Source organism: Leuresthes tenuis, unplaced genomic scaffold (assembly GCF_036924035.1).
Source record: "Leuresthes tenuis unplaced genomic scaffold, fLeuTen1.0.hap1 SCAF_4, whole genome shotgun sequence".
NCBI classification, from domain to species: Eukaryota; Metazoa; Chordata; class Actinopteri; order Atheriniformes; family Atherinopsidae; genus Leuresthes; species Leuresthes tenuis.
In genome coordinates, this window is record NW_027325358.1 from 22,737,424 (window position 1) to 22,764,716 (window position 27,293).

The 27,293-nt window shown below is 39.0% G+C and overlaps 3 protein-coding genes across 4 annotated transcripts; all 3 read right to left on the minus strand.

The window, feature by feature from the left end:
* Positions 1–48: 48 nt before the first annotated feature.
* Positions 49–10,381, minus strand: LOC140304575 (intelectin-like). 2 transcript variants are annotated; one of them, XM_072383259.1, is made up of 8 exons: positions 9,759–10,381; positions 8,911–8,997; positions 8,381–8,530; positions 7,972–8,219; positions 1,275–1,433; positions 759–876; positions 500–603; positions 49–407 (listed from the first exon to the last, which is right to left on the minus strand). In XM_072383259.1, the coding sequence occupies exons 2-8, from the start codon at positions 8,993–8,995 to the stop codon at positions 273–275; spliced, it is 999 nt and encodes a 332-aa protein (XP_072239360.1). In that variant the 5' UTR covers positions 8,996–8,997; positions 9,759–10,381; the 3' UTR covers positions 49–272. The 2 variants fall into 2 exon arrangements, with proteins under 2 accessions (XP_072239360.1, XP_072239361.1); XM_072383260.1 differs by lacking the exon at positions 9,759–10,381 and adding an exon at positions 9,386–9,455.
* A 1,020-nt stretch (positions 10,382–11,401) lies between these two features.
* On the minus strand, positions 11,402–14,581 carry LOC140304576 (intelectin-like). Its single transcript, XM_072383261.1, has 6 exons — positions 14,495–14,581; positions 13,590–13,837; positions 12,731–12,889; positions 12,235–12,352; positions 11,983–12,086; positions 11,402–11,885 (listed from the first exon to the last, which is right to left on the minus strand). Exons 1-6 carry the CDS (start codon positions 14,577–14,579, stop codon positions 11,751–11,753), a joined length of 849 nt encoding a protein of 282 aa, XP_072239362.1. The 5' UTR covers positions 14,580–14,581; the 3' UTR covers positions 11,402–11,750.
* A 7,387-nt stretch (positions 14,582–21,968) lies between these two features.
* On the minus strand, positions 21,969–26,826 carry LOC140304573 (intelectin-like). The gene is made up of 8 exons (XM_072383258.1): positions 26,601–26,826; positions 25,861–25,947; positions 24,955–25,113; positions 24,543–24,790; positions 23,993–24,151; positions 23,511–23,628; positions 22,425–22,528; positions 21,969–22,329 (listed from the first exon to the last, which is right to left on the minus strand). The coding sequence occupies exons 2-8, from the start codon at positions 25,943–25,945 to the stop codon at positions 22,195–22,197; spliced, it is 1,008 nt and encodes a 335-aa protein (XP_072239359.1). The 5' UTR covers positions 25,946–25,947; positions 26,601–26,826; the 3' UTR covers positions 21,969–22,194.
* Between the last annotated feature and the right edge of the window lie 467 nt (positions 26,827–27,293).

Consider the following 27,293-nt stretch of genomic DNA (forward strand, 5'->3'; position numbering starts at 1 on the left):
CAGCTGAGTGTCCAGAAAGATTAAAATGAACACAGAGACTCAGAAGGGTTGACTGTGAGCAGCCTCAAACACATAACAGGAGTTATTGTTGATAGAGCTTCCAACAAAAGTGTCTCCACGGGTTAGGGGCCAAAATATTGATCATGAATTGCAGCATTACCTCTTTGTGTCCAGAGACACTATAATGAATTAGCCCTACAGTTTAATCAAATACACAGTACTGAAATACAATGCTTGAATACAATTGACTATTTTACTGCTAAATAATCCTCTCAACGGTAGAACAGTAAGACAGCAGCTTCAATCATCGCTTTGGAGGCGCTCGCACCACCGCCCCAGTCAAATGCTGTGAAGTCTCCACACTGTCTTGAGCTTTGGGGGAAATATCCTCCTCCTCCTATGCAATACTGCACACAGATAAAAAAGGGCTGTTAGAGTGTGTACCATTTGATCCACTGACTCACTTACAGTATATGTGCAAAGATTGGTTCACACTCACATGTTCAGTGTGACATCCCGTTGGTTTGACCCCAGAACAGATAGCCATGGCTGCTCGTTCATTGTTTATTGCTCTGAATGTGATGAAGCCTGGCTCAAACTCCGCTTTCATACGAACAGAAGAAGATACACAAGTTCTGATTTTCATTTATAAATCATAGTCTGTGAAAATAATGTAGACTTTTATGCTCATCCACATGTAATGATGAAAGAACTTCATTATTCATTATCTTCATTTTTATCTTTTTTGAGCTTCTTACCTCTTGAATTCGGTCCATAAAAATATGCGGTAGACTTTTTGTCTCCATGGTCATACACAATGGGAATAGCTGGTCCTCTTTGGGAGCATGAGCCAATGTTGTATCTCACTGGATATTGCTGGAAAAATGTGACTTGACATGAATGCATGTATGAGTAGATTTGCAGGTTTGTTTAATGATTTTGTAGGTCACCAACAACAGATAGAATAAATGGCTTTCCATTGTGAACCACAAAACTCTCATTTCATTTCGATATTTCCAGGATGAGGTCAAATCAACAGTGAAACAATTAAAGGGAGAATGGCTGCAGAGAAAAGGGGAACAAAAATGTTTCATCAAACCTACACAAATGAATAAATTAACTAAAGTAGCAGCAAGGGCACAGTATTTATGTGAATGTGACACTTTCACCTTCAGTCATGTCCACAAGGGTATGTGAGACTGTATGTTTTCTAGTGTAGTTTGGACTTTTGACCTTATCGAAGTCCCAATTTAACATCTGCGTGAATAAGTTACCTTGAAAAGATTCAAAAGGTTTCCCTTGTACAGACTAAGAAAGTGGTTATTGGTATGGTAGCGGAGGATAGCTCCCAGTTTCCAGTGCTCCAGCGGAAAGTTGTTGGGAACATGCCACACAGACATGTCCTCTGCTATGATGTCATAGTAGCCTGGATTCTATGAAAGAGCACACAATGATGTCATCATCTCTAATTATGGTTTACATCACATTTCAGTTTATGTTTCACTTAAAACACAAACTGAGACTTTTCTATTAACTAATAAGAGGATAACAGTTAATTGACAAGTAAAGCTCTCCTCACAGTCTATAAACAACAACTTTTCAAAGATCATAAACAAGCATACAGGTGGAGTTTTTTTTTTTTTTTTTTCATTTACTTTCTTACATTTACTGACCACAGTAAATGTTGTTGCTTTCTTCCTAGCTAGAGACCTGTTAGTCTCAAAAGGGGATGTATATATGTCGTTGTTGTGATTTAAAGGCAATCTGCAGTGTACATAATATTAGAAATTTAAATAAATTTTTAGAAGTCTCTCCCTCTGAGACTCTAAGACCAGAGAAATTAAACTATAATCATTGTGTGTAGGGAACAAAGATGGAAGACTGTTTTTTTTGTTTGTTTGCTTTTTAACTTTTTTTAATGGGTTTTCAGCGACAAAATTCAGTATATACACTATTATCTATGCAGCTGCAGATGACAATTGTACACATTATATCCAAATTAAGATTACAAGCAAATAAAAACCAAACAAAAACAAATAAAGACATTCATATATATAAGCACACATACAAATAAGTAATCAGGAACCAGCAGGACTTACACAAGCTATTCTTATTGTCTTATTGTCTAGTCTTATTGTATTGATAAAGACATGACAGGACTCCACCGTTTAGTAAAGCTGGACTTTTGGAGCCTTAATAAATCTGTAATGTGCTCCATCTGATAGAGGTCCCAAACCTTCTGGATCCATATGTTATATGAAGGGGAGGTTGGTTTCAACCATCTAATAGTTATACACTTCAGGGCTGCTGTAAGTAATATATTTAAAAGATATTTCTCGGAGCCCCCATTCAATCCTTTAGGCAGCACTCCTAATAGAGCCACAGTAGGATCCTGAAGTACTGTATTTCCTGTTGGAAAACCTCTTTAAGAACATCAAATTCCTCTCCCCAGAATGTTTTTAGTTTGGGACATAACCAGAATATATGGCTATGATTAGTAGTATGTGCTCCACAATTTCTCCAGCATAAACTGGAATGTGAATGGCTCATACTTGATACTATAGTCCTGAAAAATTTAACAATTATTTTCCACTTAAACTCCCTCCATATATTTGAACTTGTGACCAGGTGTGCTATTTTTATGGACCTCCTTCCAGGCCTCCTGCGATATAACCATATTCATTTCTGCCTCCCATCTCTGCTTTATTTGTAAGGAATTTTGTGTATTCATGGTTTAAAAATATATTGTAGACTCTGCTAATCAATTTTCTATCTCTACTTCCTGTTTGTATTTTTATTAGTAACTGTTTGATAGGAGAAGTTTTTATGAGTTTTCCCCATTCCTTGTGCCCTGTCAGAAATGCTATAAATTGCAGATATCGGTAGAAATCCGTCTTAGGAAGACCATAACCATTTCTCAACTGCTCAAATGTTCTTAGATTACCTAAACTGAATAACTTGTGCAGATAAACCAGGCCATACCCTGATCACCTTCTGAAGCCAATGTCCAAATTATTAGGTGTAAAGCTCTTCATAGATCTAATGCTGATTAATGATGATATTTGTGTTGGTAATCCAAAAGTCGACTGTACTTTAATCCAAATTTTAAGAATGTTCTTAGTCCAAGTTGCCATTTCCTTTATGGGAGCATCGATGAAGGGTAGGTCTTGCAGAGATTTTAGCAAGCATAGACTTTTTTCTATGTTAAGCCAACATGTGTCTATATTGTTCTGAAGCCACGCTATCATAGGCTTCATTTGTGCAGCCCAGAAATAATATATTAGATTTTGGAGTTTAAGACCGCCCTTTGATTTTGATAACTGTAGGGTTTTAAGTCGAAGTCTAGGGCACTTTTTTTGGCCATATAAATTTTTACATAATTTTCTCCAAATTATTGTATATAGATTTTGGAATTTCTATAGGTAACATTTGAAACACGTAAAGTAATCTGGGTAGAATATTCATATGTATACTTTCAATGGGCCTCAGTATAGACGGGGAGCATAGACCGCCATTCTAGATCATTATTAATGCTCCGAATTATTTTACTTTAATCAGCATCAAACAAATTCTGCAGAGATGGGGGAGTGTATATACCTAAGTATTTGATACCTTCCATGGGCCATTTAAATCCACTCTGAAGCTTTACACTATGTGGGATTGTGCCATTTATATCCATGGCCATAGTTTTCTCCACATTTACCTTGTATCCTGAATAAAACCAAACTTGGAAATGTATCTTTTCAAATACGGGATTGTTAATGCAGGTTTTGTCAGATACAGAATTACATCATCAACATAAAGTGATAATTTGTGTTCCTCTTCATTAATTACAATTCCTTTTATATTGTCAAGTCACATTTTGAGTTTTGTTTTTGTCATGTTTCCAGGTTCCAGGCAGATTCCTCACCTCTCTCTATGAATCAGGTTCACATTTGTTCAAGTTTGGTCAGGTCAGATTTTTGCCCATATTTTCCACAGTCATAGTCTTGTCTTGTCTTGTTTTGTTTTGTTCTGTTTTTCCACAGTTTAATATTTTTGATATCCGGCTCAGCCGCGCCTTTTGTTCTTGCCTTTTGTTCTTGCCTTTTGTTTAAATGAATCAAATTAAATTCTGATTCTAATTTCCTATCTTGCTGATGAGATATTATGTTTAGTGAGAAGCATACATTATATCCGTAATATCTCCCAGTGATGAATCCAGTCTGGTCAGGAAGGATTATTTGAGTGATTATCTGATTAACCCGCCTGGCCAGGACTGCCGTTAATATACACAGGTCCCCATTCAGCAGTGATATTGGTCTGTAGGATTGACAGTCAGTGGGATCTAGGGCTGGGTATCAGTCAAAATTTTTCGATTCCGGTACCAATATCGATACCTTCACTTCGATACCGGTTCCTGAACGATACTTTTGTCGATACCAATTTTATAATATCAATTCTAACAAAAAGGAAATTACATTGCACATAACAGTACAAATCTTCAGTTTTATTTTTCAGCTCAGCATTTCAATTTCCCGGAGGGAACCTCCTAAAGGGGATTAATAAAGTTGTCTATCTATTTTTCCAATCCAAGCAGTTTTCTTACAGAAAAAAATTATAACAAATAATTTCCAGTGCAAAACAGTTGCAAACAGGTGACAGGTTGGTGTCTAATACTTTTCACTTAGCAGTTTTTCTTCAGAAAAGTCAACATGTCTGCTTTCTGCACTGATTAAGTTGCAGTAACATTGAGATTACTGCCGGATTTCGCTGAATGTTAATTTACCTGTTGAAATGCCACACACTGTGCCGTCCTCGGTACTCTTAGATGAAGCCGAGTCCAGTGGTGGAGATTTTGAATTATGCTGCTAGGGCTCTGTGGCGTCCACAGGCTGACTTGAATGCTGAGAGGAAGATGGTTGCGGTCTGCCCTTCTTGCAGTCAAACACGGAGCAACTTTCTGCTCTTAAATTGATTTTGTGCACGGTCAAATAATTAATTAAATTAGTCGTGTTGCTGGCCTTAGCAGCGATGACTTTTTGGCATATATTGCATCGCGCAATATTGGCATCAATCTTGGTGAAATGGAGCCACGCTTTTGACCTCGATGGCATTGTTTAACCGGTTCGGCGACACACACACAACTACAGTTACCAACGCAGATACACGTGAACCCCGTCTGTGGGCGTAACCACATTTTCCTTTATGCGGCAAAGTGTAACGTTAATACAGCCAATCGAGGGTAGCATGATCAGTTCTTGATCACATGATTAATCTCTGGGTACTGAAACTTGGCACCGAAAGACGAGGCATGTTTTGTTACTCGGTACTACCGAAGCATTTCGGTCGGTGCCTTAAAAGAACCGAAGTTTGTTACCCAGCCCTAGTGGGATCATTCCTCATTCCAGGATGGTGCCATAATTTTTGATTCAAGTGCATGACGGTCTACCTTTTCGAACAACGGTGTCAGCAAATCTTTGAATGTCTTGTAAAATTCATTAATATATCTATCTGGACCTGTGGCTGTATTCACAATGGATCTTAGGGCTAAAAGTAGAACCTAACTGTAGGAGAGCTTAAAAGTCTTTGAGAAGACTCCTAACTCAGTAAGGCCTATTCACAAAGAATCAGAAAATGGCTGCAGCGAGACGAAATGTTTTTGAGGCAATGGAGGACTGCAAATTGATGAAGAGATATAGGCTAAATCATGAGGATATTAAATTTGTGGTAGAATCAGTGTGGGATGCAATAACGTCCCCGACTATTTCTCAACAGCAACAAGTTTGCAATGCCGACGATTTAGGAATATCGCAACCATCAGTCAGCCGTGCCATAAACTAAACCATTAACACCCTTTCTAGACCACAAGCAACCGTTTATCCGGTTTCCTTTGGACCATTAGCAACTACACAGCCAACTTTATGGCAATTGCTGTCGTTGCTGTCGGTCCATCTGGGTCTATAACATCCTGAGAAACCGGCCCCTCCACGGAAAATTTCACCAGCTGATTCAGGAGCTCTGCTTCGATGATGTTTGGTTCCAGTGCTATTTTCGAATGGATAAAAGCCAGTTTGATGACCTCCTCACCAAACTCACCACACACTAAACTTGTCTGAACAATATAGCATATTATTGCTATGTGATAGCATTGGATTTTCCGCCTTTGGAATCCAGATCGGCCCACAATTGGCTATTGCCACCATCGCGTCACTGCTCATTTGCATGAAGTTGAGCCTCTCTCAACTTTCAAAGCTCATGACGCTCAAGAACCTCACGAAGCTCACAACGCGTCGCTCACAACACCGGCCTCTCATTGATGCCAGCCTTAATTGAAAATGAATGGCAGCTGGCCGCCTCGGTCGCTCAGGACACTTTTGGTGTGTTTATCCTTAGTATAAGTAGGTCTCAGCGGCTTTGTCAATTACTTTTAAGGAAAAACTCCTACGTAAAATGGTTTAGCGTGAGTTAGGAGCACTCCTAGCAGTAAGATAAAAAGCTTTGTGAAGACATCCACTGGGCTTTTATTGTTTTTGAGAGATGAAATCACCTGCTTGATCTCCCATTTTTCAATTGGCCTATCTAACTCCTCTGCTGCAGACTCTGTAAGTTCAGGAAATTGTATGTGATTCAGAAATTCTGCAAGTTTCGTATCATCCGAGCAAGTGTCTGTATTCTTATATAAACTTTTATAAAACCCTGCAAAGGATTCTGCTATTTTAACAGGTTTTGTGACAAAGGTGTCCTGTAACTTTACTCTCTGCGCCGTGTTAGATGCTTGCTGTTTTCTTGCTGTTTTAAATGACAACGTTTGAGCTGAAGCCGTTTTAAATGACAACGTTTGAGTTGATGCCGTTTTAAATGACAACATTTGAGCTGAAGCTGTTTTATATGAGAGCTTTTGAGCTGAAACCGTTGAGTATGACTTTTTTTTTCTGAGGCCGTTCATTGTGAAAACTTTTTTTATGAAGCCTTTTGGTGCGAGTGTGACACCTTTTCATCTGAGGTATGACGCTGAAGCCTGATCCTGAGGATGTCCTAAAATGTACACCGTACTCGTGGCTTCTCTCGGTCTCCTGTTGTCCAAGGGGTTGCGATGCGATGCAATGTGTGAGTGGTCTATTTTGATGTCCCAGTCCATCTGCAGAGCTTCTCTAATAACTTTTGACACGGCTATCAGTGAGCTTGAGTCTGGCTGTTCATCAATGCTGGTTATTCGGATGTTGCCCCATCTCATCCTGCCCTCCATATCCTCACACCAGTCTTTAAGGGTGACCACTTGTTTTTGAAGGTTAGTCACCGTAGATTGCAGTGAAACCACATTGTCTGACCATGTCGACAGTCCGCCTTTCAATTTCTGAATGTTGAAATCCTCCGCCAGCGCACTAAGTTCCTCTCTAATAATTATGGAGATCTCTCCCCTGATGGATGATACATCCACTTTAAATTCGTCGGCTGCCATCCTTAAACCTTCCGTCTGGGTGGGCGATGGTGGGTCTGAGTTACCTGGCGTAAACGTAGTCTGCCTCATGCTTCTTGCAGGCCGAGGCGCACTGGGCCCGAACTTGTATTTATTTAACTTCCGCCATGCCATGCTAGGGATGACTCATACCGCTTCTCTACTCTTGCGCTTGTATCCCAACGATAATCTCTTTAGATTAATCACTTATTTACCAATTGTAGTTGCTATTTTAGTCAAGATTTATTGCTATTTTTGCAGGAGCACAAGAAAGGCATCCTCCTCTATGCTCTGCTCAATAGCTCATAGCTGGAATGCAAGTAAGTTTTGACCTGATCATCTGAAGCTAAACTGATTTGGAGTATATTTCACTATGGTGCTCTATTATTATCAAAAATAAATATAGTCTATAAGGAACAGTTTGCTTGACAAATATATCAATGAAAAAGTCATACTTTTACCCTGTGTGTGCAAAGATGTAACAGGGAGGCTTGTACAGAGTTCATTCAACCTGTGTTATTGGTCCAATTTACCTTAAAATCATCAGAAGTGGCACTCTCTGCTACTCCAAAAGTATTTCTGTTGGACCAGTTCCTTTCTCCATCTGGCAGATTAGCATTGTTACCCTGCTGACTGGACCAGCGATCGCCCACTGTGCACTTTCCCTGAATGAAGTTCTCATGGACACTGGCCACCAGTGTCCAGCCACCTCCAGCAGTGGTCATGTCGCAGAAAGTCTGATATCGCATGCCATTGGCTGTGGTCAGGTAATACAACCCATCTGAAAACATAGTAAATTATGAAAGGAGAAATTCTCCACCTTTATGTTTATCTCCTGGTCACTGGCTTGAGCTTCATGCCAAAGATGTTTTCAAAATGTACATTTCAGGAGATTGAAAATGCATATTGAAACATTTCTGCAAGGTCATGCCTGATGCTTACCTTCTTGTTCACCGTATATGGACTGGATCTCTTTACAGCTACTGGCTACATATCTGGCTCTGTCACTCAGTTTCCGCAAATTTGTCCTCCTGAGACTCCAAGTTGTGTTGACATTCCTGGTACCTTTTGTGTGGGCAAGAGTCTCAATTTCTGAAATAAGGTCAGATTTCATAAGAAACTTAGCAGTGAAGTACAACCCAAACTGCAAAGAAAGTAGGTACGCTCTGAAAAATATTGACTAAAACAATATTTTGTTCATAAGACGACATAGGAAAAATTATATATGTTGAAAGTGAGACATTTTACTGTTTCATGATAAATATTAGTTAATCTTGAATTTGATGGCAGCAACATGTCTCAAAAAAGTTTGGATGGGGCAACATAAGGCTGGATAAGTAAGTTGTACTGAAACAACTGGAATTGTTAAACAACTGGTGTTGTTAAATGGCAACACGTATAAAAGTGATTGAATATAAAAAAATGCACTTTAGTGTGTATAATGTATATATAATGTATAATGAGGATTTTACCTGTTTGTTGAGAAGCAGGAACAAGGGATTCAAGCCCCTCAGAGGTCACCAAAACCCCCACAAACAAGAGAATATGAAGTAACATGTCTGTGGAACAAAATGACTCAAATGTAATATAATAAGCATATTTGATCTGATCACCACACAGTATTATATCTTCCAGAAACAAATCAATTTCAACATGACATCCACCAAAAGGAAAAAAATAACAAATAGACATGAATAAGTAAAAATTTCTTCAGTGTTAAAAGCTTAGTTTAGCTTGACACAATGTTTCAAGACAAAAACAGTTATTTGGAAATTATATAAACTCTAGAAAGTTTAGTAGATCATAGTCAGCTCTCCCAGTTTTCAAAAGAAAAAGACCTAGAAATAGCTCAAACAGTACAATAACTCTTATTATAAAACAAAACCTTTTCAAATGTCAAGTGTGATATCCTAGTGCAAATCTTTTTTTAAATTTCTTATTTCCTACCTTATGATCGCTGTAAGATCTGAAAGATGCGTGATGGTCAATACTTCTTCACCACTCTACTTTACAGCTAATATATGTCCATAATTACGCAACTTTGTAATTTGAGCCTTGAAATTTCCTTATTATTTCCATTTTTATTGCAGAAGTACACAAGGAAAAGGCTTACGAGACAGAATGATAAACTGTCCAAGGTCTTCTGTTATCTAGGTTAGACTAATTTTGTATTGAACCATAATAAACTCTACTGGCTTACTACCTCTGATAACAAACCAGACTGGATCACAGGGATAGGCTTCCTGAAACTACTTGTGTTGCCAACCGTCTCTAATGCTAGTAGAAATTTGTGTTCCATTTACAAATGTGTGTAATTTACCAAAAGGGAAATGCCAACAGCTGCTCCCATACGGCTTTGCTCACACTGTCTCCAAACCTAATCTTGGAAATAACAAAATGGAATCTGTCAGAAAGTAAAAGGGTTGGAATTTGGAAATAAAACTGTGATGAACTGTTCTCTCAAAGTTTGACCTATTTGCTGATTCTCCATTATCAAGCCAATCAAGCTAAAAAGAACACAAAGAAAATAAAAGAATCGATTGCATAAATAACATCCCCCGGGTATCCCAAGCCTCAGATTGAACACACAAAAATTAATAGTCCAATTAGTCATTAGTCCACAATTCTTTGTGGCCTTCTAAGTAAACTTTGAATATTATCATGAAATTCAGGCAACACTTTCATCTTTTAACAATTTTTGGAATTGCTTAGGCACTTTTACAAAATACTGATCTGAGCAGATGATTGGACATCTATGGCCATCACTAGTCAACTAAAACCATCAATGATCAATGACACACTGCAGGTAAAGCCTGTCTCACGAATGTTGAGTCTTATCACACCAAAAGTCCATCAAATGCTGTTCTAATTGATAAGAACTGCAACAGTTCTTGATTGAAGTTTTCTGCGAGTGGATCCTCAGACCTGTGAATTGTGTAGAATGTTTTTATCACATTCTCTAATCAGGACTAATATTCACAGTGAGAAATCCTTTTTTAACATGGCAAAGAATCTTTTTCAGGGAGCTCCACTGATTTTAAACCAAACCGAACCAAATATAAAATAAATCTAAATCTTCAAGTTGCCCAACTCGCAGAGGGACAAGGCAAATTCAAATAGATTTATCCCATATATTCACAGAAAGGTTCACTGAGATAACTGAACACATGCCCCTTTGACAATAAAAACTTGAAAGTGAAACTGAGAAAAAAGAGGGTGCAGATACTGTACTGGTCATCCTGCAGGCCTTAGCTGTCCCCAACAGAGAATGTGTAGAGAATTTTACCAGAAAAATGCAGCGACATCCTTTTACTTAACATTTTAAGAAGTGTTTGCAGAAAGAACAGGACAAAATAACACCTGATATGACTCTTACTGTCTGTACTGAAATAAAAGTCAGGAAGTAAAAAGTTAGTGAGTAAATAAATATGATTCACTGCGCTTTTGCATCATCCATACCATCCCAACTTTCTGATTTTGAGGTTGCAATTTACAGACAACCTGTCCTATTAACTCCTACAGTTATGGGGAAATATAAATGCATTTTATTTCTACAACCAGAACATTAGCTTTATTTGCCTATATTAGGTCCTTTTGAACAGATATTTTTCCAGTTTGTCAAATGTACTTCTCTGGGTTCAATGCCTTGAAGTTTCTGACTGTCTCCAAACTTCGCAGAACAGGGATTTTACATGTTCCATTGCTCATGATGGCACCACTTTAACCTCTTCTCATTGTTCTACATATTTATACATGTTCTCTCAAGACCTCAGACATGTTGGCTCAGTTTTGTCACCAAAGATGATCATCGTTATCCACTTTAGGATGTAACACTAGTTGTTGATCTTTTGTCCATGATCTGAGTAAAATGAATATTTTTAATGTTTTCTTTGAGCAACATTTTGTCATCAGAAAACATGTAATGTTCCATGTGGAAGCACATACTTGTTTCCTTTACCTAGGTGATGTAAAGGTTACTTTATTCCAATCAATATGTGGTCACAGATGAGATGAAGGCACACAAGATCCCTTATGTCAGAGAAGTCTTCAGCTGAGTGTCCAGAAAGATTAAAATGAACACAGACACAGAATGGTTAACTGTGAGCAGCCTCAGCGGGTTTGTTTATATAGCTTCCAACAAAAGTGTATCCACGGGTTAGGGGCTAAGATAATGATCATGAATTGCAGCATTACTTCTTTGTGTCCAGAGACACATTCCAATGAATTAGCCCAACAGTTTAATCAAATACACAGTACTGAAATACCATCTTTTCTGATGTGCTGCTTGAATACAATTGACTAAATTATCCTCTCAACGGTAGAACAGTAAGACAGCAGCTTCAGTCATCTCTTTGGAGGCGCTCCAGCCACTCCCCCAGTCGAACGCTGTGAAGTCTCCACACTGTACTGGGCTTTCAGGGAAATGTCCTCCTCCTCCTATGCAATACTGCACACATAGATTAAAAAAAAGGGCTGTTAGAGTGTGTACCATTTGTTGCACTGACTCACTTACAGCATACGTGCAAAGATTTGTTCACACTCACATGTTCAGTGTTGCATCCCGTTGGTTTGACCCCAGAGCAGATAGCCATGGCTGCTCGTTCATGGTTTATTGCTCTGAATGTGATGAAGCCTGGCTCAAACTCCGCTTTCATACGAACAGAAGAAGATACACAAGTTCTGATTTTCATTTATAAATCATGGTCTATTCAAATAATTTAGACTCTTATGCTCATCCACATGCAGTGGTGAAAGAACTATTCATTATCTTCGTTTTGATCTTTTAAGCTTCTTACCTCTTGAATTTGGTCCATATAGAGATGTGGTGGATTCTTTGTCTCCATGGTCATACACAATGGGAATAGCTGGTCCTCTTTGGGAGCATGAGCCAATGTTGTATCTCACTGGATATTGCTGGAAAAAATGTGACTTGACATGAATGCATGTTTGAGTAGATTTGCAGGTTTGTTTAATGATTTTTGTAGGTCACCAACAACGGATAGAATAAATGTCTTTTATTCCAATCTCATTTTGATATTTCCATGATAAGCAGGTCAAATAAACAGTGAAACAATTAAAGGGAGAATGGCTGCAGAGAAAAGGGGAACAAAAAAGATTTAATCAAACCTAGACAAACTAAGTAAAGTAGCAGCAAGGGCACAGTATTTATGTGAATGTGACACTTTGACCTTCAGTCATGTCCGCAAGGGTATGTGAGACTGCATGTTTTCTAGTGTAGTTTGGACCTTTGACCTTATCGAAGTCCCAATTTAACATGTGTGAATAAATTACCTTGAAGAGATTCAAAAGGTTTCCTTTGTACAGACTAAGAAAGCGGTTATTGGTATGGTAGCGGAGGATAGCTCCCAGTTTCCAGTGCTCCAGCGGAAAGTTGTTGGGAACATGCCACACAGACATGTCCTCCGCTATGATGTCATAGTAGCCTGGATTCTATGAAAGAGCACAATGATGTCATCATCTCCAATTATGGTTTACATCACATTTCAGTTGGGATCAACTTAAAGCACACATTGAGACTGACTTTTATCAACCAATAAGAGTATGACAATTGACAAGTAAAGTTCTCCTCACAGTCTATAAACAACTTTTCAAAGACTGTAAACAGGTATTCATGTAGAGTTTAGGGATTTTTATTTACTTTCTTACATTTACTGACCACAGTAAATGCTGTTGTTTTCTGCCCATATAGAGACCTGTTAGTCTCAAAAGGGGAAGTATACTTATTGTGATTTAAAGGCAATCTGCAGCGTACAGAAAATTTGTATGGCTTGATTAAGGTGTCAATGTTTGAATTTTTTAGATACTCATCTTTGGTGAGTAGACTCACCCTTTTACAGAGAAGTAAATCCACTCTCATTTGTCACTTAGCTTTTACTACTTGTCTTGATACTATGAGAAAGTATGCGGTCAGCCGTTGGAAGGCAATTAAGTTTTCACCTGATCATCTAAAGCCAAATTGATTTTTAGTATGTCACTATGGCGCTCTGTTATTATCAAAAATAAATATAGTCTATAAGGAACAGTTAATCTGGAAAATATATCAATGAAAAAGTCACTTTTACTCTGTGTACAAAGATGTAACGGAGGTTTGTACCGAGTTCACTCAACCTGTGTTATTGGTCCAATTTACCTTTAAATCATCAGAAGTGGCACTCTCTGCTACTCCAAAAGTATTTCTGTTGGACCAGTTCCCATCTCCATCTGGAATATTAGCATTGTCACCCTGCTGACTGGACCAGCGATCGCCCACTGTGCACTTTCCCAGAATGCAGTTCTCATGGACACTGGCCACCAGTGTCCAGCCACCTCCAGCAGTGGTCATGTCGCAGAAAGTCTGATATCGCATGCCATTGACTGTGGTCAGGTAGTACAACCCATCTGAAAACAGTAAATTATGAAAGGAGAAATTCTCCACCTTTGTTTTTCTCCTGGTCACTGGCTTGAGCTTCATGCCAAAGATTTTTTCAAAATGTACATTTGAGGAGACTGAAAATGCATAGTGAAACATTTCTGCGAGGTCATGTCTGATGCTTACCTTCTTGTTCACCATATATAGACTGGACCTCTTTACAGCTCCTGGCTACATATCTGGCTCTGTCACTCCTGATACTCCTTGTTGTGTTGACATTCCTGGTACCTTTTGGGTGGGGGAGAGTCATTTTTTTTAATTAAGGTCAGATTTCATAAGTTAGCAGTGAGGTACAACCAATACTACAAAAAGTATAATAAAAACTGAAATGTTAATATAAATGGAAGGCAATGATTTGCAAATGACAAACAATATTTTATTCATAAGACAACAAAACAAATGTTTAAAGTGAGACATTTTACTGTTTCATGATAAATATTAGTTAATCTTGAATTTGATGGCAGCAACATGTCTCAAAAGCTGGGATGGAGCAACATAAGGCTGGATAAGTAAGTTGTACTGAAACAACTGGAGAAACATGACACAATTAGGTTACATGGCAACAAGTATAAAAATGATTGGATATAAAAAAAAATACACATTAGTATGTATAATCAGCATTTTACCTGTTTGTAGAGAAGCAGCAACAAGGGATTCAAGCCCCTCAGAGGTCACCAAAACCCCCACAAACAAGAGAATATGAAGTAACATGTCTGTGGAACAAAATGACTCAAATGTAATATAATAAGCATATTTGATCTGATCACCACACAGTGATATCACACAATATCTTCCAGAAACAAATCAATTTCAACATGACATCCACCAAAAGGAAAAAACAAAAAGACATCAAGAAAAACATTTTTTCAGTGTTAAGTTTTTTCATCTAACTTGACATGACATTATTTGGAACTCTGGAAAGTTTAGTACATCATAGTCAGCTCTCCCAGTTGAGAAAGAAAAAGAGCTAGAAATAGCTCAAACAGTACAATAACTTTTCAAATGTCAAGTGTGATATCCTAGTGCAATCTTTTTTTGAAAGAATCTCCATTTCTTATTTCCAACTTTATGATTGCTGTAAGAATTGAAAGATGCGTGATGGTCAATGGTTCTTCACTGCTCTACTTTACAGCTAATACATGTCCATAATTACGCAACTTTGTAATTTGAGCTTTGAAATTTCATTATTTCCTTCATTTTTATTGCATCAGTTCCTGAAACTGATAATACAAGGAAAATGCTTACGAGACAGGTCTTCGGTTATCTAGGTTTGACTCATTTTGTATTGAACCATAAACTGCTGGCTTACTACCTCTAATAACTAATCAGACTGGATCGCAGGGATAGGATTCCTGAAACTACTTGTGTTGCCAACCGTCTCTAATGCTAGTAGAAATTTGTGTCCCATTTACAAAGCTGCTCCCAAACGGCTCTGCCCACAGTGTTTCCAAACCTGATCTTGGAAATAACAAAACTTTGTCAGAAAGTAAAAGGGTTGGTATTTGGAATTTAAACTGTAATTGTCATCTCGAAGTTTGACCTATTTGCTGATTCTCCATTATCAGACCAAGATTGTCCCTCATGAAGTAGGTCAGGTTAGTTTAATCATTCAGTCGTACACTGTCACTCATTAGACCAGGGCTGTCCAAAGTCGGTCCTCGAGGGCCGCCGTCCTGCTGGTTTTACACTTTTCCCTGCTTCAACACACCTGATTCAGATGAAATGGATCTCTTCAAAAGATTGTTAAGTTCTGCGCAAACCTGTTAATGATGCATTGATCTGAATCAGGTGTGTTGAAGCAGGGAAACATCTAAAACCTGCAGGACGGCGGCCCTCAAGGACCGGATGTGGACATCCCTGCAGTAGACACACAAGTCCCACAAGAGTCACTCCTCTCCCTTACAACTGAATAAATAATGTGTTCATTCTACAGGAAATGAGGCACACTGATATATTTTTGAAAACACAACCTTTCTCCATGCTTGGCGACCGGTCACTAGAATACATTCAACATTTAATATTCAACGGTGTGACTTTCTGATCATATTCGCATCTCTCCCACATCCAGGGAGGGTATGCAATATGGGACAAAGATAGTTTGAAGTTAAACTAAAAGAAAACTAAATAAATAGAATAACTCATCTCAGGGATCCCAAGACTGAGATTGAACACTCAAGTCATTAGTCCACAATTCTTTGTGGCCTTCTGAGTAAACTTTGAATATTATCATGAAATTCAGGCAACACTTTCACCTTTCAACAATTTTTGGAATTGCTCAGGCACTTTTTCAAAATACTGAGCTGAGCAGATGATTGGACATCTATGGCCATCACTAGTCAACTAAAACCATCAATGACAAACTGCAGGTAGAGCCCGTCTCACGAATGTTTAGTCTTATCACACCAGAAGTCCATCAAATGCTGTTCTAATTGATAAGAACTGCAACAGTTCTTGAGAGAAGTTTTCTACAAGTGGATCCCCAGACCTGTGAATTGTGTAGAAAGTTTTTAATCACATTCTCTAATCAGGATTGATATTCACAGTGATACACAGCCTTTTTTAACATGGTGTGAGGAAGAGCTAACTTCCTCACTGTATGCTGGGTCAGATAGATAACTGTTAAACAATGTTGTTTGTCACCTGGTCTCTCCAGTCCTGTGTGCATCTGGGCATGGGCACAAAGAGGGAGCTTGCCTCTATAGGTCTCCCTTTATTGAGACCAGAAAGAGGTGGGGATTGTTGTGATTGGTGGACAAAATGGGTGGAAATATTTTCAGTTAATTAAGTTGGATTATTTATGTTGTACATTTTGTGGATTAGTTTTGAATGAACTATATTTTCTTTATTTATTTTGCAGGAGTTAATTTGTATTTGTTGGCACAAACAAATTAAGATATGTATGATTTCATTCTTAATGATGTCCGTCCTCTTATGCACAGATCTACTCTGATAGGCTCATTTGAACTGGAGAGGAGGCCTATCAGAGAATATAAATGTATGTTGGGATTTGTTCAGTCGGGTGGAATGGGGTATGTTTTTATGTGCTATGGGAAGACCAACACCCCGTTTTCCCTTTGTTAAAAGGCTACGTTTGTTTAGTTAATACAAGTCAATTTGTTCTCTGTACACCTCCTGACCAGCGTGATGCTTTTGGACCCCTGCATCTCTCACTATACTACAAATGGTGTCAGAAGTGGGATCTCAAATGTCTGTGAAGAGTCAGCGGCAGACCCCTGGGTAAATGAAAGATGTAGGACGTGGAAGAGCCCGTTCGGCAAGAAAAGCCACCCTGGCAAACATTGAGGAAAAGACAATGGAATTTGTGCCTCCAACAGACGGAGCCACAGCGGCTGAAGGGGAAGAAGAACCAGTGGTACGACCTAAGATGGCTGTGGTCAATGGTGAAAGTCAAGAACTCTCTGAACTAAGCTTTTTCGAGGAAATGAGAGTTTATGCGTTTATCTAAACAGACTGAAGCAGTACTTTTCGAACAGATTAAGCAACTAAGAATTGACATGGTACCAAGGTCTATGCAGGACTGGTCCTCAGAAGAACAATATGAAGGCCCTGATCAATTTCCTCTCTCCATGACTGCTGGTCTTCAAAGGCTGCAGACTGGAACTTCCAGACTCCAAAAGACAAGTGTCCAACCTGAAAAGGTCACTCCACATCAAACTCAAAGGCCCAACTCCACTTCACGGCAGCTTCCAGTTCAGCATCAAGAACATGCTTCGCCACCGAGTGCTACGAGATGCCATGTTGGGGATCCTAAAATACCTCATTTCAAAGAAGGTGAAGACCCAGAGAGTTTCTTTGTTCGGGTTTGGACGGATAGCCAGAACATGGGGATGGCAGCCAGTTGAGTAGGCAGCCAGAGTGGTCATCTTGCTGACAGGAAAAGCTGGAATGGATGAAGAACAGTCTGAATCTTATGAAGCTATTAAATCTGTAGTGTTAATGAAGTGCAATGTAACCAAAGAAACCTATAGGTAGCGTTTCCGAAGTACGATTGGGAGAGACGGTCAGAGAAAAGTACAACCGGATTAAGGGACTTCATAGACGATGGATGCGACCGCAAACCCGCACAAAGGAGCAGATTGGGGAAGTAATCATTTTGGAGCAGTACCTCCGTGTGCTCCATCCTGATATCCGCACCTGGGTTAAGGAACACAATCCCCAGACTGGAGAAGAGGCAGCGGACCTGGCAGAACACTACACAGCTGCTCACCGGAACTCCTCGGAGAAAAGAATGACTGTTGGTAAACCAAGGTTTGAAGAAAGCAAACTTTGTAGATTTCCTGATATCAACAGTGTGTATACTGCGGCCGGTAAGAAACCTGCTCATTCCAACTTAAGATCTAACTACTTGGTATGTTTCTACTGTCAGCAACCTGGCCACAAAGCTTCAGTGTGTCCTTTAAAAAAAAATCTAAATGTGTTGAATTGTGTGCTGTACCTCGTCCAGACAGTGATCATAGTAATATTCATTATACTGTTATGGGTCCCCATAAACATGTAGTGGAGGTGACGGTTAATGATGATGTGGCAAAGGCTCTCGCTGACACCGGTAGCTCACAAACTTTGGTGAAATCCAGCTTATTGGTAAATGCACATGCTAACTTTGAGCGAAGTGTAAATATCATGTGTTCATGGATGTAAGAAAGATTATCCAACAGCAGATGTGATCATTGAGGTTGAAGGCCAAGCTTTCCTGTTAACTGTTGGAGTCCTAGGTTACCTAGCTTATGATGTGATCCTTGGTGAAGATTTGCCCATCTTAGACAACTTAGTCCAACAAAACTCAGTAGCATACTCCTGTGCTGTAGTTACCCGCTCTGCTACTAAGAACCACTGCCAAACGCAGATGATAGTTTGTATGAAGAGGGGGGTATGGTAAAAGGGAAAATCCTGAACCTACTCTCCCTGTAACCCCACTAATAGAACCTTCATGGCAAATCCCAGACAATTTCAAAGAAAGTCAGATGAATGATTCCTCTCTAAAACCTATTTTTGCTAAAGCACATGTACTAGAAGGGAAGCACTCTCAGGGGGACTGAGTAGTATTATTGGGGATCCCTTCATCATAAAAGAATCTTTTGTATTTGGCTGACAGTGACAAACCCAGACTTGTTGTTCCAAAAGAGCATCGTCAGATAATTTTACATTTGGGCCATACCATTCCAGGCCAAGACCTATGACCGCATTGCTCAACGCTTCCATTGGCCAGGTTTGTACAGAGAAGTAATGGAATACTGTAAGACCTGCCATGAATGTCAGAGTGTAGCGCCCACCAAAGTTTCAGACAGAGGCCAGTTACAACCATTACCCATTATGAGTGTGCCATACGAGAGGATAGCAATGGAGACCTTTTATTGTTTATGTCCTATTTTTGTCATATATAGAGCTGAATGTTACATTGTTAACTGGCAGTTCGGTGACAATGCATTTCAGGTAATGGCTGAGTGTTGTGCAGTACTGTAACCAATTACTGTCTACATGGAATATATACTGTATATAGAGAGAAAGGTAATGTGTATTGTGTAATACATTGCTTTTTTGAGTAATGACCTAAACAATGGTTGTACAGTATGTGTAAGTTACTGGAAAATGATGCTTCACATGTTACACGATTATTAAAAATGTAGCTTTTTGTGAATATAACATAAATCTTAAAATGGCCCAATACACAGAGGGAAATGACAATCCAAAAAAGATTTATCCCATACATTCACAAATGGAAAGAGACTTCTGGAGTACAGCTCTGTGGCTCTTACTGGAAGTTTCTCAGCAGATTAAAGATGAAGTGTTTCCGATTGGTGTCTCATATGTTTGTGGATGGTAAGTGACTATCATATTTTGCTTTGAGCCACCAGTAGAGGTGAAAAGATTGAAAAGGATCATAAAGTTAAACTACAGACAGTGAACAGTAGAGTAAAGGAGATTTGAATGAAAAAAACACCACTGTTGTCTGGTGAAGAGCAATTTGATTACATCACCAGACAAATAATATTAATACCCGTTTGGCTTTGGAAGCTTTAACAAGTTACCGAACCAGAGAACACACCTCCAAACACTAAACGGTTGACTCAAAGATATTTCAAGAGACTGAGAACAACACATCTATGATCCGTTATTGATATCTGACACAAGAGAATACTTTTACATGAAGCCTTTCTTTCAGAGGTGGGAAGAACGATCTCACAGTTTTTTTTTCTAAGTAAAAGAACCCAGACAACAATGCAAAATTACTGCATTGAAAGTACAAGCCCTCTATTCTAAATCTAACTTAAGTAAAGCCTTTTCTTATTGTTGTATCAAGATGTAAGTGGAGAAAGTTGTCAAGTGCGGCTGTACAAAGTGTTCTTCGTAAAAAGAGAAAGAATTAAAAGAAAAAAAGAGACAACATGATCGGCAGATTTCCGCTTCTCCAGATATGTTCTGTGTTCCTGCCCGCCTTACTTGATCCCAGTCTTCTCTTATTCCTCATGAGGAAAGTGTTCAACCCCCTCCCCAGAGTATTTCCCCCACCAACCCATTTTTAAAAAACCCTGAAAAAAAAGAGAAAACAAATAAGAAAAATACTACTAAAAAATAAAGAGATTTGTTTCTTGTCAGTGCTGGACTGATGATTGATGCTTCCTCGGCGGGGATCTTGAATTGTATTGTAAAGTACAAAAACAGAATTATTTTTTATTATGAAGTGGAGAAAAAGACAAAAAAAAAAAAAACATAAAAGCTGACTTTGTCCTTACATCTGCTTCTTTTTGTTGGCCATGATGACTCCAATGGTGTGTCGCACTGTCTCTTCTCCGGAGAACTGACTGGTCACTGACGGCTGACCACTTCCTGTAGACTTCCTGCTTTCTGTCTGTGAGTTGTTTGTTTTAGGAGTAATTTTAACTGGTAGTACCACCACTAGGTGGCGCTGCATTAAAGCATGGGACAGGGCGAGCAGCGATAACCCCCCGACAACACAGAAACCACCACTGTAGGTAGTGTGCAGTCTCCTTTAGCAGACCTCCTGAACCCTCTGAGACTGTGTGCATGATCCAACACACAGCCGTGCTCAAACTTGTGGTATTTTATACAGCTACTGAACAACGCACACACACACACACACAGACACACACACACACAGGTACTCTCCCCTGTAGAGTTAAACGTATTACCTGTCAGGTTTAATACACTACTCGCTGTTTATCCACCCTGAGTCATGAATGACAAGTATTTATTGTACCATAAATACCTGTACTTATTCAGTAGATCCCCACATATCAATCTGATTCTTTTAATATATATTCATTTATATTTGTCCTTATTTTTGTATTAAAAAGACAAACTCTGTCAAGATAGCTGAACTAACAAAATTATGTCTTTTATTTTGGTTGAAGAGAAAAGCCATGGTCGGATTCTGAGAGACATCTTCATGAATGTTAGTACCGAGGGCTTCACACCACTGGTAACATGCAAGATAAGAAAGACCCGACTTGGCTTTGTAAGAACATATCTGAAAACAAATCCTGCACAGTTGCACATGAAATGTATATTACCCAGCAGTCTGAAAATATTTGAAATGAAACACAGTATTTCTCTGTTTGTGCTTATCTATCATTTCTGTAGTTTTTCATCACCATCAAGACTTAATGAATGCACAAAAATGTTGGATAATCAACACTTACATTATTTGCTTCCTCTGAGAGTTTGCTTTCATTTCCATGACAATCTGTTTAATTGAAAGCAACTAAAATAAACTTCCTGTCAAAACATACAAACAAAAGATTACAAAATGTTTGGGTAAAATATCATTGGAGTAGACCAGCTAATACTTGATTTAAAAAAAAGAAATGAATATGCCAGCTGTATACCTCTAATATTAATCTAATGTTCAAGGCCAAGTCCTGATAAAAGCCTGTGTGCCCAAAGCAGCTTCCACATGTAATGTTCCATGTGGAAGCACATGCTTGCGAGTTTCCTTTAACTAGGTGACGTAAACTTTACTTTATTCCACCCACATGAAGGCACACAAGATCACTTATGTCAGACAGAAGTCTTCAGCTGAGTGTCCAGAAAGATTAAAATGAACACAGAGACACAGAATGGTTAACTGTGAGCAGCCTCAAACACATAACAGGAGTTATTGTTGATAGAGCTTTCAACAAAAGTGTCTCCACGGGTTAGGGGCCAAAATATTGATCATGAATTGCAGCATTACCTCTTTGTGTCCAGAGACACTATAATGAATTAGCCCAACAGTTTAATCAAATACACAGTACTGAAATACCATCTTCTGATGTGCTGCTTGAATACAATTGACTAAATTATCCTCTCAACGGTAGAACAGTAAGACAGCAGCTTCAGTCATCTCTTTGGAGGCGCTCCAGCCACTGCCCCAGTCAAACGCTGTGAAGTCTCCACACTGTACTGGGCTTTCAGGGAAATGCCCTCCTCCTCCTATGCAATACTGCACACATAGATAAAAAAAAAAAGGGCTGTTAGAGTGTGTACCATTTGTTGCACTCACTTACAGCATATGTGCAAAGATTGGTTCACACTCACATGTTCAGTGTGACATCCCGTTGGTTTGACCCCAGAGCAGATAGCCATGGCTGCTCGTTCATGGTTTATTGCTCTGAATGTGATGAAGCCTGGCTCAAACTCCGCTTTCATACGAACAGAAGAAAACATGTCAACTGGTGGATCAATGCTGTATTTATTGTGTTTTATTTGAGTATTTTAAGCATGTACAATTTGTGTGGCATGAACATTATTTATTTGTGTTGAACTCATACTGCATGATGTGCTTTGGACGTTTAGCAGTGGAATTCTAATGCTGGGTTTTTCACTGACTAATTAGGACAGCATTGATTGATTGATTCCCCATAACCAACAAGCGTTGGAGTGGAATGGATGCCATGTGCGCTCACTGATTGATTCATTAATAAAAGGTGTGTAGCCTGGACACAGAGGGCGAAAGGACAGCGGAACGACAGCATTTTAGCGGGATCCAGGCGTCGGCTGTGCGATTCCGAGAAGGGGTTTTATTCCAGGACGGCGGAGAGGACAAGTTTATCGCAACTCCTGCTTGAAGTTGGGCAAAGGAATGTACTTCGTTCTTGTCTTTCGTTTGAGTGTTCACCGTATTTGTTCATTCTTTAATAGTTTCCGGAAACTGAGGGCTTCTCTCTGTTCTTCGAGGAGCAGTGGCAGGCCGTGGATCCACAGGACACGGACGTCACCTGATTGCAAAGCGCTGATTATAAGGGAACTCCACGGCCACTTGGCGTACGACTGCACACAGGTCTTTTTAGTCCTTTGAAGGACTCTTAGGGTTTCTGATTGCAGCATCGTAGTTTTAGCCTACGCCTTTTTATCTTATTTTTATTGTTGTATTTTATTGGTTTTAGTCTCTTTTACTTTTGTGGTTTGAATAAATGCCAGTTTTTGTCAGCCCATTCCTCAACAGCGGAATGTTATGCTGGTGTTTGGTCAGTTATTTATCCCAAAAATTTAGTTTTGGCACGTTTGACAAATAGACAAATTCTGCTTCTCATTTATAAATCATGGTATGAAATAATGTAGACTTTTATGCTCATCCACATGCAATGGTGAAGGAACTATTCATTACCTTCATTTTGAGCTTACCTCTTGAATTTGGTCCGTATAGATTTGTGGTGGACTCTTTGTCTCCATGGTCATACACAATGGGAATAGCTGGCCCTCTTTGGGAGCATGAGCCCATGTTGTATCTTACTGGATATTGCTGGAAAAATATGATTTGACATGAATGCATGTATGAGTAGATTTGCAGGTTTGTTTAATGATTTTTGTAGGTCACCAACAACTGATAGAATAAATGGATTTGCATTGTGAGCTACAAAAATTTCATTGAATTTTGATATTTCCGGGATGATTTCAAATCAACAGTGAAACGAGATAATCAAAATGTTTGTTCAAACCTACGCAAACTAAGTAAAGTAGCAGCAAGGGCACAGTATTTATGTGAATGTGACACTTTGACCTTCAGTCATGTCTGCAAGGGTATGTGAGACTGCATGTTTTCTAGTGTAGTTTGGACTTTTGACCTTAATCGACGTCCCAATTTAACATCTGTGTGAATAAGTTACCTTGAACAGACTCAAAAGGTTTCCCTTGTACAGACTAAGAAAGCTGTTATTGGTATGATAGCGGAGGATAGCTCCCAGTCTCCAGTGCTCCAGCGGAAAGTTGTTGGGAACATGCCACACAGACATGTCCTCTGCTATGATGTCATAGTAGCCTGGATTCTATGAAAGAGCACACAATGATGTCATCTCTAATTATTGTTTGCATCACATTTCAGTTTGGGACTCACTTAAAACACACATTGAGACTATGACTTTTATCAACTAAAAGGATAACATAATTGACAAGTAAAGCTCTCCACACATTCTATAAACAATAACTTTTCAAAGATTGTAAACGAGCATACAGGTGGAGTTTGGGGATTTTTATTTTCATTTAATTTCCTACATTTACTGACCACAGTAAATGCCGTTGTTTTCTGCCTAACTACAGACCCGTTAGTTTTAAAACAAGATGTATAAATGTCATTGTTGTGATCTAAAGGCAATATGCAGCATACAGACGATGAGAAATCTAAAATACTGCTCTAAAAATGTTGTCGGTCCAATTTACCTTCAAATCATCAGAAGTGGCACTCTCTGCTACTCCAAAAGTATTTCTGTTGGACCAGTTCCCATCTCCATCTGGAATATTAGCATTGTCACCCTGCTGACTGGACCAGCGATCGCCCACTGTGCACTTTCCCAGAATGCAGTTCTCATGGACACTGGCCACCAGTGTCCAGCCACCTCCAGCAGTGGTCATGTCGCAGAAAGTCTGATATCGCATGCCATTGGCTGTGGTCAGGTAATACAACCCATCTGGAAACATCATAGTAAATTATGAAAGGAGAAATTCTCCACCTTTATGTTTATCTCCTGGTCACTGGCTTGAGCTTCATGCAAAAGATTTTTTCATAATGTACATTTGAGGAGACTGAAAATGCATATCAAAACATTTCTGCGCGGTCATGCCTGATGCTTACCTTCTTGTTGACCATATATGGACTGGATCTCTTTACAGCTACTGGCTACATATCTTGCTCTATCACTCAGTTTCTGCAAATGTTCAAAGCGTGCCCTCTTAAGACACTCGGTTGTGTTGATATTACTTGTACCTTTTGGGTTGGGGAGAGTCTCATTTTCTGAAATAAGGTCAGATTTCATTAGAAAGTTAGCAGTGAAGTACAACCAAAACTACAAATAAAGGAGTTACGCTGTGAAATTTGTAAATTAAAACAATATTTTTATAAGACAACATTGAGAGCTGCACAGTGGTGTGGTGGTTATAGCACTGTAGCCTCACAGCGAGAAGGTTCCAGGTTCAACTCCCTGCTGGTGCCTTTCTGTGTGGAGTTTGCATGTTCTACCTATGTATGCATGGGTTCTCTCTGGGTACTCCGGCTTCCTCCCACCATCCAAAAACATGCATGTTAGGTTAATTGGTGTCTCTAAAATTGTCCTTAGGAGTGAGTGTGAGCGTGTGTGTGGTTGTTTGTCTCTGTGTGACCCTGTGATGGACTGGTGACCTGTTCAGAGTGTACCCTGCCTCTCGCCCAATGACTGCTGGGATAGGCTCCACCCCCCCCCCGCGATCCAACAGACAGATTAAGCAGGTATAGAAAATGGATGGACAACATAGAAAATGTTGAAAGTGAGATATTTTACTGTTTCATGATAAATATTAGTTAATCCTGAATTTGATGGCAGCAACATGTCTCAAAAAAGTTGGGATGGGGCAACAAAAGGCTGGATAAGTAAGTTGTACGGAAACAACTGGAGAAACATGTCGCAACTAATTAGGTTAAATGGCAACAATGGTCAAATGGTATAAAAGTGATTGAATATAAAAAATGCACTTTAGTACGTATAATGTATAATCAGCATTTTACCTGTTTGTAGAGAAGCAGCAACAAGGGATTCAAGCCCCTCAGAGGTCACCAAAACCCCCACAAACAAGAGAATATAGAGTAACATGTCTGTGGAACAAAATGACTCAAATGTAATATAATAAGCATATTTGATCTGATCACCACACAGTGATATCACACAATATCTTCCAGAAACAAATCAATTTCAACATGACATATCCACCAAAAGGAAAAAATGACTAATAGACATGATTAAGTAAAATTTTTTTTTCAGTGTTAAATTTCAAGAAAAAAACTGTTATTTGGAAATTATATAAACTCTGGAAAGTTTATTAGCTCATAGTCAGCTCTCCCAGTTTTCAGAAGAAAAAGAGATAAAAATAGCTCTGGTGTGTGGTTATGGTCAATGCTTCTTTACTGCTCTACTTCACAACTAACACATGTCCATAATATCACATCTTTGTACTTTGAGTCTTTAAATGTCCTTATTATTTCCTTCTTACTGCATCAGTTCCTGAAACACCTTTAACACAAGGAAAACGCTCAGGAGAAAGAAGACAGATTAATTGTCCAAGGTCTTCTGTTACCTAGTTTTGAATAATTTTTTAGTGAACCAGAATAAACTCACTCTACTGCCTTACTACCTCTAATAACTAACCAGACTGGATCACAGCGATAGGCTTCCTGAAACAACTTATGTTGCCAACCGTTTCTAATGCTAGTAGAAATTTGTGTCCCATTTACAAATGTGTGTAATTTACCAAAAGGGAAATGCCAACAGCTGCTCCCGTATGGCTCTGCTCACGCTGTCTCCAAACCTAATCTTGGAAATAACAAAACGGAATCTGTCAGAAAGTAAAAGGGTTGGTTTTGGAAATTAAACTGTAATGAAGGGTTTTCCCAAAGTTTGACCTATTTGCTGATTCTCCATTATCAAGCCAAGATTCTCCCTGATGAAGTAGGTCAGGTTAATCATTCACCAGCGGTTCAGCCGTACACTGTCACTCAGTAGACAAACAAGTCCCACAAAAGTCACTCCTCTCCCTTACAACTGAATAAATAATCTGTTCATTCTACAGGAAATCAGGCACACTGATACATTTTTGAAAACACAACCTTTCTCCATGCTTGGCGACCTCTCACTAGAATACATTCAACAATATTTAACATTCTACGGTATGACTTTCTTGTCATCTTAGCATCTCTCCCACGTACAGGGAGGGTATTCAATATGGGACAAAAAAGAAAAGAAAAAAAAGTTGGAAGTTAAACTAAAAAGAACAAAAAGAAAACAAAGGAAATTATGTAATAACTCATAAATAACATCTGTCGGGGATCCTAAGACTCAGATTGAACACTCAAAAGTCCAATTAGTCATTGGTCCACAATTCTTTGTGACCTTTTAAGCAAACTTTGAATTTAATCATGAAATTCAGGCAACACTTTCATCTTTT

What these genes read in the sequence shown, in the direction of transcription:
- LOC140304575 (XM_072383259.1), bottom strand. Translation starts at nt 8,995, where the DNA reads ATGTTACTTCATATTCTCTTGTTTGTGGGGGTTTTGGTGACCTCTGAG. An exon ending in ACCTTTTGAATCTTTTCAAG is followed by an intron (nt 877 to 1,274) that starts GTAACTTATTCA and finishes ACATTTTTCCAG; the next exon opens with CAATATCCAGTGAGATACAA. An exon ending in TTATGGACCGAATTCAAGAG is followed by an intron (nt 604 to 758) that starts GTAAGAAGCTCA and finishes TTCGTATGAAAG; the next exon opens with CGGAGTTTGAGCCAGGCTTC.
- LOC140304576 (XM_072383261.1), bottom strand. Translation starts at nt 14,579, where the DNA reads ATGTTACTTCATATTCTCTTGTTTGTGGGGGTTTTGGTGACCTCTGAG. An exon ending in TGCTGCTTCTCTACAAACAG is followed by an intron (nt 13,838 to 14,494) that starts GTAAAATGCTGA and finishes TACTGTTTTCAG; the next exon opens with ATGGGTTGTACTACCTGACC. An exon ending in CCACTTCTGATGATTTAAAG is followed by an intron (nt 12,890 to 13,589) that starts GTAAATTGGACC and finishes GCTCTTTCATAG; the next exon opens with AATCCAGGCTACTATGACAT.
- LOC140304573 (XM_072383258.1), bottom strand. Translation starts at nt 25,945, where the DNA reads ATGTTACTCTATATTCTCTTGTTTGTGGGGGTTTTGGTGACCTCTGAG. An exon ending in CATATATGGTCAACAAGAAG is followed by an intron (nt 24,791 to 24,954) that starts GTAAGCATCAGG and finishes TGATGTTTCCAG; the next exon opens with ATGGGTTGTATTACCTGACC. An exon ending in CGGGATGTCACACTGAACAT is followed by an intron (nt 22,330 to 22,424) that starts GTGAGTGTGAAC and finishes CTATGTGTGCAG; the next exon opens with TATTGCATAGGAGGAGGAGG.